Source organism: Podarcis raffonei, chromosome 9, assembly GCF_027172205.1.
Source record: "Podarcis raffonei isolate rPodRaf1 chromosome 9, rPodRaf1.pri, whole genome shotgun sequence".
NCBI classification, from domain to species: Eukaryota; Metazoa; Chordata; class Lepidosauria; order Squamata; family Lacertidae; genus Podarcis; species Podarcis raffonei.
The window spans coordinates 76,044,413-76,057,074 of NC_070610.1; the positions used below are offsets into that span (position 1 = coordinate 76,044,413).

Consider the following 12,662-nt stretch of genomic DNA (forward strand, 5'->3'; position numbering starts at 1 on the left):
GTCCATTCTTAACCTGAAACTGTTCTTAACCTGAAGCACCACTTTAGCTAATGGGGCCTCCCGCTGCTGCCGCACCGCTGCTGTGCGATTTCTGTTCTCATCCTGAAGCAAAGTTCTTAACCCGAGGTACTATTTCTGGGTTAGCGGAGTCTGAAACCTGAAGCATATGTAACCTGAAGCATATGTAACCTGAAGCGTATGTAACCCGAGGTACCACTGTATTGACAAACTGATGCCTCTTGCATAGAGAAGGTATATACCCTCCTTTCTCCTTCTGTGATGGAACTCCTATTTGGGGACTTCCCTGGCTTTTTTCTGGTCTACGTAGGACCAGTCTGGAGAGTTGGCCTTGGTGAAGATTGGACGTTTTCATCCCCAAAAAGTTTTTGATTTGAGTTTCTACTGAAATGAGGCTGCATTTTAATGTTGTATTTTAATCTTGTTTTTAATCAATTGTTTTTATACCTGGTGTCTGCCACCCTGAGCCTGGTCTTGGCTGGGGATGGCGGGGTATAAATAAAATTTATTATTATTATTAACGAGGAAGTTCTCCTCCCTCTTTCCAGCTATTAGACGGGCTCACCTATGAGCCAAAGTCAAGACACATCCCAAAGGAATGCAGAAGTCCTTCCAATCAGATCTCAATGACTTGATCATTTGCCAAGGAAGTCCACCGGATCCACTAGGTGAACTGGAATCATGGCCATCAGATAAAGCAGAGGAAGGGGAACAGATACAAAATTATACACAGTCACCGCTGGAAATGGTGTGTCAATCCATCTCATGGAGGAGAGGGCTATCGATGGCTACTAGCCTAAGGTTACCAGATTTTTTTTCAATGAATTCGGGGACACTTTCCAACTTCAGTAGGAATGATAGGATTTTGTATGGGGACTGATTTGTACATCTGGGGACTGTCCCCAGGAAATGGGGACATCTGGTAACCTTATACTAGCCACAATGGCTCTGTTTTGCCTCCACAGTCAGAAGCAGCGATGCCAGTGTGGTGTAGTGGTTAAGAGCGGTGGACTCCTAATCTGGTGAACCGGGTTCACTTCCCCGCTTCTCCACATGCAGCTGCTGGGTGACCTTGGGCCAGTCACACTTCTCTGAAGTCTCTCAGCCTCACTCACCTCACAGAATGTTTGTTGTGGGGGAGGAAGGGAAAGGAGATTGTGAGCCGCTTTGAGACTCCTTCGGGTAGTGATAAAGTGGGATATCAAATCCAAACTACTACTACTACTACTACTACTACTACTACTACTACTCTTCTTCTTCTTCTTCTTCTTCTTCTTCTTCTTCTTCTTCTTCTTCTTCTTCTTCTTCTTCTTCTGAGTTTCAGCTGCTGGAAGCCCACAGGAGCAGAGAGGACTCTTGTGCTCGGATCCTTTCCCCAAAGGCATCCAGCCGGCCACTTTGAGAACAGTTCCTCCGTTCCCAAATGCGGGTGGATGGACTCTGAGTCTCTGCCGTTCATCTGATGGCTCCTGAGCACCGCCGGTGCCCTCGGGTTTGCCCAGTCAGAAACTGCAGGATGTTTCGCCTTCCCACCCTCCTCCTTCCTCCTCTTGCCCTCCCCATTTCCTGCCTCCTCCTCCGGTTTTGAAAGGCCCACACTGAGCTCGAAAAGGGCTTTGAAGTGTTGTCATGCCAACCAGCCACCACAAGATGTGTGGCCCAGAACTCCCGGCGAAGGTCACTGAGAACAACATCAGACAACATCTGAAAAGCCAGGAGGGATGCGTTCCGTTTGGAGACTCGCAACAATGGTTTCTCCGCCACCTCCCCTTTCAGCAGAAAAACTCTGCTGTGGTCTGAGGGGGTGTCAGACTGATGAATGATGGGGCCACCGTCCTCTACGGAATCCTTCGGTTTGTCTGCATATTTGTGGGGTGCTCTGCTGACGTTTCCCATTTGCCCCAAAGTTGCGGGGGCAGAAAGTCTTTATGAGAATAAAAGACTGATTATTTCAACACACAGGCTTTCATCTCCGTCACAGCTATGACAGCGAGCACCGCACAGCCAGTGTGTTGATTTATTTAAAATCCTTGGCTCTGCTAATGTTTTTTTCCTTCTTCACCAAGGTACATAATAAACCAAAGATGGCAGGAGGGTTAGGCATACAGCAGTGGGCTTCAATAGACTCTACTTGTCCAGCAAGGAAACCAAAATGGAAAAGGAAATGCTATTTTGCATGATTTTGCTATTTTGCTATTTTGCATGGGAAAGGATACTTGCCACAGACGTGCTTCTGCACACTTTTGTAAAATTGTGCACGGACATGCTGTCAAAAACCAGGACATTGTAAGAGTAGAGTTGTAAAGTTCAAGAGTCCAACCTGCTGAAATTCTATCAGCGGAGATGGGAGCCCAGTTTTGAGGAGGGCTTTCTGGAAAGCTCCAGACTGCGAAGGGCCATAGAGCCTTGCATGGAAATGTTCCCAGATTCAGTCCTTGTCATCTTCAGGCAGGGCTGGGACAGTTCTGTTGACTGCATATGCTAATTTATATGCATAGATACAAATTTGCCCTGAGGTATAGTTCAGGCAATAAATGGGGTTCCTAAGCTGCTACCTCCTAACACACCTCTGCATCCAGCCAGGCCTGGACACAGCTATAGAATCATAGGATTTTGGAGCTGGAAGGGACTTGTGAAGTCATCTATTCCACCCTCTGCTCAATGTACCTTCTAAATGTACCCTTTGTGGCTTAGGGCCCTTGTATTAGGGGACCGCCTCTCCTGGTCTGCCCCACAGAGGACCTTAAGGTCCATGAATAACCATAGTTTAGAGGTCCCGGGCCCTAAGGAAGTCAGACTATCCTCCACGAGGGCCAGGGCCTTCTCAGTGATGGCTCCGACCTGGTGGAATGCTCTGTCCCAGGAGACTAGGGCCCTTCAGGATTTAACCGCCTTCTGTCGGACCTATAACACAGAGCTATTCTGCCTGGCCTTTAATTTGAATTCAGCCTGATCTTTTATTTCCCTTCTCTTCCCTCCCCCTCCCCTTTTACCCGTACTTTCTAAAACAATATGGAAAACCAAAATGCCCTGTTCTTTGAAATCCTCACTTCTCTGAATTTTGCAATGCAGTTCTCCGCTGCCACATAATATGTGCAGAAAAGCATATCTTAGGGGTGTGTGTGTGCACAAACACAAATATTTTAGTGAAAGTAATACACACAGATGCATGGAGGAGAGGGGTATTGACGGCTACTAGCCTTGATGTCTATGATCTGCCTCCACAGTTGAAGGCAACAATGCTTCTGAACAGCAGTTGCTGGAAGCCACAGGAGGGGAGAGCGATCTTGCGTTCGAATCCTGCTTGTGGGTTTCCTACAGGCACCTGAGAACAGGATACTGGGCCTGGTGGGCCATTGGCTTGATGCAGCAGGCTCTTCTTATGTTCTTATTATATAGGGGGGAAACTACTCGCAAAAAGGACTCCAAGTACACTAGGCAAAATAGCATTAAAAATTGCTGATGGATTTTCACGGGGAGCTTGAAAAGGAATTTGCAAACTGAACTGAAGATTGGAAAAACGAGGAACAGAGAGGAGCAGAGTCCACACACTGGGCAGATCTCCTCTTCTGGACTCTGGGAGGCGTGTAGGTGACAGGGCCCTGCTGCCAGGATCGTGACCTTCCACCCCTCCACTCATGGAGAAGGACATCCGTGAGGGCCTCTTTGCTCAGTGGCAAAGTGACACGGAAGGGAGATATCACAGAGAGCTGGGAGGGAGCCAGAAGGGGAATAAATGTCTGAATAAATGCCAAGAGCAGCCTCTTGTTTAATAGCATGCGTTTAATTAGCCTGTGTGCTTGTTTAATTTGTTATTTGACACTTCAAACGCAGAGGAGATCAATGGTGACAAACTCTCTGTTGAAGACAGCAGAGTCGGGACGGAAGTGAGATCGGGGGAAACGGCTCCCTTTGGTCAGGATCCAAAGCGCCTCGGTAATGGATGGAACATCAATTGCGCAGCCCACTTCTCACACCAAAGTAGCACCTCCGCTGGGGCTGCTGATGCCGTGACGGGGTACGGCCACATGATCTGGGCCCTGCATGTAAATTGGTGCTTTCCTGTGTCGCCAAGGCAATGAGGAGCTAACTACGAGGAAGTAGGTTTTATCAGGGGCTGCAATCTGACAGCATACAGGTAAGCCTACCCAGATATTTAGAAAGTTTACATGAGCTTTAATTTGTTTCATGCTATTCTACTGTGGTTTCAACTTCCTGTGTTTTAAATTACGGTTGTAAAATTTTTAGGGTATAAATAATTTATTATTATTATTATTATTATTATTATTATTACTATTAAAATAGGTTGTTTTTTAGTTGCTTGGCCCATCTAGCAGAATATAACCTGCAATCACTGTTGGTGCCTTTCCAGAGTTTCTTGCTGAGTTCACTTTGAACCCTAGCTGGAAATTTCACTGGGGATTTAATTTTGAACTCCGCAGATGCAATGTGGGTGCTCTACAACTGAGCTATGACCCTTTCCTCTCCCTCTTTCTGACAAATGCTTAACTGCCTGAAAAGCAGGATAAGAATCTAGTTAATAAACAGATTTCAAAAATGGTGTTTGGTCTGCTTCAGGCCAATGGAGGGGTTAAGGATGTCAGAGTGTTTGTATGGAAAGGAGAGTGGAAAAGGCCGATGTTTGCTTACTTGTCCCATGTCCACAACGGAAATCAATCCAGGGAACACAATCGGTATTCTCCGCTGGCTGTTGCTTTCAGTCTGCAAACATTGTGCAATTGATCAAATTGCCCCCCATCCATTTGCACTGCGTTTGCTTTGCGCTGAAGTGAGCGGGGCGGAATAAGGAAAACGGTGACGAAATTATGCCATGTACGTAATGCGCAGTATTTAAATTACGTAATGCCCGGGACTGGCAGGGCTCAGACAAGTGGTTGGAGAAGTTATCAGGGCTGGAGAGTGATCCAGGGGAAGGGGGGTTTTACAATTTATGGAGTTTTGCACCTCCCATGAGGCCGATGTCAGAGCTGGAAAATGGGGAGCAGTGTGAGCAGTTGGGGGTGGAGAAGGAGGTGCAGGATGTGGGGAGGACCAGGAGCTGCAGGGAGGGGCAGTGCCCGAAGGGAAGGGCGTGGCAGCATCCCCTCTGCCCCAGCCCCAAATGTCTCCCAGGACCAGGAGGTATTTGAAAAGGCAAGCACAGAATCAGCTCCCATGCAGGAGTGTGCATTGCTACAATAGTCCAGCTCTGAGCGCAAACCCAGAGCGTGGAGCCAACTGCTTGCCCACCCGAAGCATGTTTATTGGGCATCAGGAACTACCATAAGTTTGTGCTTTCTCAATAAAGAATTAAGCTACGGGCCATTTGTCTTCCTTGGGATGGATGCATAATGACAATTGCTATTGTATTTATTTACACCCTGCCTTTCCCCCTGCCGATTCAAGGTAGTGTACACAAATTAAAGCAACACAGATAGAATACAGAAAGCTGAAAACATATAACAATCATTGAAAAGCAATTAAACTCTTGCAGAATTAAAGCATACAGTCATACCTCTTTTTACATTCGGTTCAGGTTACATCTTTTCAGGTTGTGTCCCCCGGCGACCCGGAAGTACCGGAAAGGGTTACTTCTGGGTTTCGCCGCTCGCGCATGCGCAGACGCTCAAAATGATGTCATGCGCATGTGCAGAAGCGGTGAATCGCGACCCGCACATGCGGAGACGCGGGTTGCGTTCTGCTCATGTTGCGAACGGGGCTCCGGAACGGATCCCATTTGCAACCAGAGATACCACTGTATAACTATGTAATGTTGCCACGGCAGACAGTGATATGAATGATGTCATTTTTGGCAGAAGATGGACCGCAGCTGCACGCAAACAGGGCAGTAAAGAAATTGATGCCTTCTTATGTACCTAGGATAGAGGTTTTCAACCTTTTTGAGTCCACTGCTCCCTCAACCAACTACATTCTTTCTGCAGCACCTCTGCGGGGCTCAGGAGCCTGGTTAGATCACCCCTTGCCTGCGGAACTGGCAGCACGCTTTTTCAAACATGCTCCCTTGTGGAGTGTAACCTCAGCCTCCTCTCCTCTCTCCTCTCCTTGGGAGTCCTCCGGGCAGCAGCTGCTGCCGCCCCTGGTCTCCGAGGTGCCTCCCACAGGCACCATTCACCTGTGGAGCTTGTAGCCAGGGCTACTGCAACAAATAGCTTTGCAAGCATTTGGGAGGCAGAGAGGTGAGAGGGCATCAGAGGAAAGGAAAGCCCCATTAATTCTGGGTGAGGTTTCCTTGCTGATGTCTGCTCCTCCGAGGAAGCCAGAAAGAAAGGCTGCCATTTCCCTCCAGCGCTTATGTCATTGTCCCATACAGAACAACGAAATTGAAAAATCTACACCAGACATTCAGAAACCAACAAGCCTGCTATCCCAGCTATCCCAGCCTGGTTGACCCCCTAAAAACTCTTATACCCCATAATTAAATACAATATACTCCCATAGAGACTACCTTAAAGGTAAAGGGACCCCTGACCATTAGGTCCAGTCGTGGCCGACTCTGGGGTTGCGGCGCTCATCTCGCTTTATTGGCCGAGGGAGCCGGCGTACACCTTCCGGGTCATGTGGCCAGCAGGATTAAGCCACTTCTGGCGAACCAGAGCAGCGCACGGAAACACCATTTATCTTCCCGCTGGAGCGGTACCTATTTATCTACTTGCACTTCAATGTGCTTTTGAACTGCTAGGTTGGCAGGAGCAGGGACCGAGCAACGGGAGTTCACCCTGTGGCAGGGATTTGAACCACCGACCTTCTGATCAGCAAGTCCAAGGCTCTGTGGTTTAACCCAAAGCGCCACCTGCGTCCCTAGAGACTATTTTACACCGTTTAAAACCAAAATCACATTTGGATAGAAACTGTTTCTCAGGCGGCTAGTCCTAGTCTTTATAACCCTGTACCTTCTTCCAGAAGGCAGAAGCTGAAAGAGATCATTTCCGGGGTGCGCACTATCCTGCACTATCTCTGCAGCTTTCTTATGGCACCTGGAAGGATAGATTTGGTCCAAGGTGGGAAGAGTGCACCCAATTATTCTCTCTGCAGTCTTTACAATCCTGGACAGCATTGTTTTTCCCTTGACCGTGCAGCTCCGAAACCACACACACAGACCATAAGTTAATTCACTCTCAATAGTACAATGGTAAAATGCCATCAACAGGTCCTTTGAGAGATTATTTTTCCAGAGGATTCTCAGAAAAGATAACCTTTGCTGTGTTCTCCTCATCAGGTCTTTACTGTTTCCCCCCCAGATGGGAGTCCTCCCCACCCTCCTTTGCCCCCAAACGGCCTGCTCCTTCCCCTAGCTCCCTGCTACATTGTGGAGCCCCGCCAACTCACCTTCCATCAAGGTGTGGTGGATGCTCCAGTAGACGCTGAGACAGTGCTTCTCCTTCTTCATGCCCCGTTTGCACTTGCAGCCATAGAGCTGGCTGGACAGAAGGGCTGTCACTGTGTTCTGACACTGGCTCTTAGCGTCCGGACCCAGCTTGTTGGCGCCGTTGCCAGCGATGCATTGCCGGAGGGTCCGGAATTTGGAGCTGCAGCTGGGGTCATTGGTGCAGGATTCGCCAGCCTGCAGGCAGTCCCGGGCCGAGCTGACCACATCGGTCATCCCTTCTGGAGGAGAACAAGAGAGCAGGATGAGAACGTTGCCAAACTGGACCTGTCTTAGAGAGGTAAGAATGTAAGAATAGATTGTAGGGTCAGGCCAATGGCCCATCAAGCCCAGAATCCAGTTCTCACGGAGGCCAACCGGATGCCTGTGGGGAAACCCACAAGCAGGATGCGACCCCAGGAGCAACCCCCTAGCAGGAGCTCACCCTACACCCGAGTAGGACCCTGGCAGAGACACATGCCCGACTGGCATGTTCTCTCCCTCCTGGTCGATCGTTTGGGAGCTTCAAAAACTTTCTTCAGCCCGAACATCACAGCGACCGATGCCAACAGACAACAGAACACTTAGGGATCCACAGAGTCTTCTCAGCTTGCGTAACAGACCTCAGCAACTCAGCATTTTGGCTAAGCTACTTTATTTACATATAAACACACACGGAGCACTGCAACATGGCTCCCTCTCTCTCTAGCATCAGACAGCAAAAGAGAAAAGGAACAAAGGACAATAGTCCCACTTCACGGAACACAGTAACGCAAACATCCTGTCTCTGTCACTTCCCACTCTGTGGAGTCAAAACATACATCACCATGTGATAGACAACAATCCCATGACTGCAATCATGGAGCAGGAATTCTAACACCACCCCCACCCCCCAGTTTCCAACAAGTGTTATCCCAGTACGTTTCCGAGCACAATTCAAAGTGTTGGTGCTGACCTTTAAAGTCCTATACGGCCTCGGTCCAGTATACCTGAAGGAGCGTCTCCACCCCCATCGTTCAGCCCGGACACTGAGGTCCAGCTCAGAGGGCCTTCTGGCGGTTCCCTCCCTGCGAGATGTGAGGTTACAGGGAACCAGGCAGAGGGCCTTCTCGGTGGTGGCACCTGCCCTGTGGAACGCCCTCCCACCAGATGTCAAAGAGAACAACAACTACCAGACTTTTAGAAGACATCTGAAGGCAGCCCTCTTTAGGGTAGTTTTTAATGTTTAACAGACCGCTGTATTTTAATACTCTGTTGGAAGCTGCCCAGAGTGGCTGGAGAAACCAAGCCAGATGGGCGGGGTATAAATAATAAATTCTATTCTATTCTATTCTATTCTATTCTATTCTATTCTATTCTATTCTATTCTATTCAGAAGCATTGCTGCTTCCAGCTGTGGAGGCAGAGCGTAGCCAGCTGGGCTAGTGGTCACCAATAACTCTCTCCTCCATGAATTTGCCTAATCCTCCTTTAGAGCCATCTAGTTTCGGGGTCATCACTTCCTCCTGTGGCAGGGAATTCCATAGTTCATGTGTTTCATGAAGAAGAACTTTCAACAACAACAACATCAACAACAACTTATCTGTATGCTGCCCAACTGACTGGATTGCCCAAGGCACTCTGAGCGACTCCCAACACAAAATAGTAAAAACACAATATAACCTCAAACACTAAGAACTTCCCTGAGCAGGGATGACTTCAGATTTCTTTTAAACATCACATAGCTGCTTGACATCTGCTGGGAAGGCGTTCCACAGGGCGGGCATGCCTGCTGAGAAAGCCCTCTCCCTGGTTCCCTGTAACTTCACCTCTCGCAATGAGGGAACTGCCAAAAGGCCCTCTGAGCTGAATACTGGGGGTGGAGATGCTCCTTCAGGTATATTAAGGTAATTGTTCCTACCAGAGAAGAATGGCAGGTGAAGTTGATGGACTATGCTGAAATGGTTAGAATGACCGGAAGAAACAGAAATCAGGAAGACCAAAATTTTAATAAGGAATGGGGGAAATTTATAACCATTGTAAACAGTTAAAATCGTTAGTAGGATTGGAATATCACTTGTAGTTTAAGGGTGAATTCTGGACACAATGGAGATGTAAAAGATTTGGCTCATCATAAAAGATGCGGGAGGAAATGATTAATAATAGGACCCACAAGGGAGGATGGAAGTCCAGGAGATTCCTTGGAATCTTGTTTTTATGATTTATGTTTGATATATTGCTGTAAACTTTTAATTTGAAAAACCAATTTTTTTAAAGGTAATTGTCCAATAACCTCCTACAACAAGTGGGGATTCTTAATGTGTAAATCCCACAAATTAATTTAAAAATTGTGAGCATGGTTGATGTTTGGACGTGGAGAAGCTCCAGGGTTTGCCCAGGACCCAGCTGATAAATGTCTGGCACAGCAACACAGGTGAAGCTAACAAAGATGGTAAAAGATGTTCCTGAGATTGACAAGCAGTTAGAAGCCGGGGATAAGTGATAGTGTATTCGGGAAATATTTCAAAGCTGAATACAGAACGCTGACCTAGATGGACCTTGATCTGATCCAAGAAGGCAATCATTGCAGAATGTGCACTTGTCAAACTGTCCTGCAGGTACGAGCAGAATACGAATCATCATTCTGCAAAGTAGAACCTACCAGCTGCCCACTAAGAGACACCCATTCGGCTCACATTTCCATGCTGGCCTGCATAGCTCACCCTCGCTGAAACAAGACGCAAATTGGGAGACACTTGTCCTTTGAAAGTTGCACACCGATGAATTTTGCAATGCAGCTCTCAAGGAAAATGAAGCGTGGTCGAAAAGCAAGTGTCATTTTAGGCACGTCCAATTGATGTGCGATCACCAATGTGCACTGGCGGAGGAAGGGAGTGTGGTGGGTGCGGCTCGCCCCGGATGTCATCCCTGAGGGGGGGGTGACATCGCCTCCCCACTCCCCTGGGATGCTTGCTGTAGGCGGCACCCCCCTTGGGACGTTTGCCCCGCAATTCCATTAAAATCTCCTATTAAAATCATCTAGCATCTGCAAAGTTCTGAGCTTGGGCTGTGTGGAAGGAGAGGAGATATCCAAGCTCAGGAAGAGGGGAGGAACAACTGGGAAGAGTTTGCGCGTTACACACAGGGAGAGGGAGGGTGTGATCCGAAAGGAAAGAAAGTCTAGCTGGGGAAATAGTTCTGTAGCTTGGAGGAGCTCAGAGGGTGGCAATGGAAGGCCCTCATTCTGTGCAGGGCTGCTCTGGGGCTGCTCTTGCTTCTATTTCCTGCTCTTTAGGGATGTCTCTGGTCAGTCTGCTTGAGCCATTCCATGACCTTCCCACTGCCCAGTGCTTTTGCTGGGGTTCTGCCACCTTTGCAGAGAAGCAGGAGTGTGTGGTTGTGTAGAATTCCTCCTTGGTCCTCCTTTCTGAATAATAATAATAATAATAATAATAATAATAATAATAATAATAATATATTATTTGTACCCCGCCCATCTGGCTGGGTTTCCCCAGCCACTCTGGGCGGCTTCCAACAAAGACCAAAAATACACTAAAATGTCACACATTAAATACTTCCATGAACAGGGCTGCCTTAAGATGTCTTCTGGATGTCAGGTAGTTGTTTATCTCTTTGACATCTGGTGGGAGGGCGTTCCACAGGGCGGGTGCCACCACCGAGAAGGCCCTCTGCCTGGTTCCCTGTAGCTTTGCTTCTCGCAATGAGGGAACTGCCAGAAGGCCCTCGGCGCTGGACCTCAGCGTCTGGGCAGAACGAAGGGGGTGGATACACTCCTTCAGGTATGGTTGAGACCGTTGTGAGATGTGAGATGAACGAAGCTAAGCAGCCAGTCTGCAGATGGCTAACCCCACCCCCGGGTGCACAGAATGTGTGCCACTCCAGGTGCCGGAGCAGCTAGATGTGCCTCTGCCAACGTGCAGGTCCTTTGGGACCTGGAAGAAGGCAGAACAGGGGTGTCCTGGGTGCAGGGACTGAACCCAGGATCTTTTGCATGCAAAGAAGATGTCCTACTGCTCAGTCGCACCTTCTCCACCAGAGATTTCAGAATCTCTGAAGGCTTTCAGAAAGGCAGTTCACAGCAACTGTTCCTCTCCACCACCAGCCCATGCCGATTACAAAGATTAGGAAAAAAATCCTCTTAAATATTGGGACAGCTGGATGCTAAACCTTAACCAGATTGCCCCAAGGAAGTTATGATACCCTCATCAGTGGAGACTACGAAGTGGGATTGTGTGTGTTGCATGTTTTCGGTATTGGGTTCCCTGCCTTGGGCTGCAGAGATTAGACTCAGATTAGTTTCCTTAAAATGGCAGCATAATTTTGGTGTGGGTTTGTGTGTGCTTGTTTATGGAATCTGCAGTTCCTTGACTCCTCCACAGCTGCTGGGAACTGGGCATCCATCTGTCTCAAGACGCAATGGAATGCATCTCTGGGGGTGAAGTCAAACCACTGCCTTAGCACCACCAAAGTGACCTCCCTTGGGCGCAAGCCTGGGCAGGGTGTATGGAGGTACTAGGGACGTGGGTGGCGCTGTGGTCTAAACCACTGAGCCTCTTGGACTTACCAATCAGAAAGTTGGCAGTTCAAATCCCCGTGACAGGGTGAGCTCCCATTGCTCTGTCCCAGCTCTCCTCTCGCTTTCAGGCCGAGTGAACCGGCATTTGTCCACAGACAGCTTTCTGGGTCATGTGCCCATCATGACTTAACTGCTTCTGGCACAGCGGAACCCTGTGATGGAAACCAGAGCGCACGGAAACACCATTTACCTTCCTGCCACAGTGTTACCTATTTATCTACTTGTACTGGTGTGCTTTCGAACTCCTAGGTTGGCAGGAGCAAGGACTGAGCAACGGGAGCTCACCCCATTGCGGGGATTTGAACCGCTGACCTTCTGATCAGCAAGCCCAAGAGGCTCAGTGGTTTAGACCACAGCTCCACCTACATTAATAATAACAAGAACAATACATCCAAACCATACAAATGCAAAGCATTATTATTATTTTCCTGAAAATCTGGAATAAAAAGTAGCACCTTTGTAGGTGCGGTGATATGGAAGCAGCATGAATAATAAAATAAAATCTGTTTTATTTATGCACTAAATATTGTTCTGAGCAACTCCACTTCTTCCAGCTGTATTCAGAGGGAAAGAAGTGACCATTCAGTTGACATATATCCTCCCGGGAGTGCACATTTCTGTTTCATGTTTAATAAATAACTGGTTTTAAATTAAACCGAGTGGCGTCTTATTTGTTTGCAATGT

The 12,662-nt window shown here is 48.1% G+C and overlaps 1 protein-coding gene across 2 annotated transcripts in view; it reads right to left on the reverse strand.

The window, feature by feature from the left end:
• GFRA4 (GDNF family receptor alpha 4) overlaps window positions 1–12,662 on the reverse strand; it is a 143,271-nt gene that overhangs the window by 40,865 nt on the left and 89,744 nt on the right. The window contains exon 2 of one of the 2 annotated variants that reach the window (XM_053402109.1): window positions 7,366–7,641. In XM_053402109.1, coding sequence (XP_053258084.1) covers window positions 7,366–7,641 — 276 coding nt within the window. Of the gene's footprint in view, window positions 1–7,365; window positions 7,645–12,662 lie in introns of both variants that reach the window. The other variant, XM_053402108.1, reaches the window with a different exon arrangement.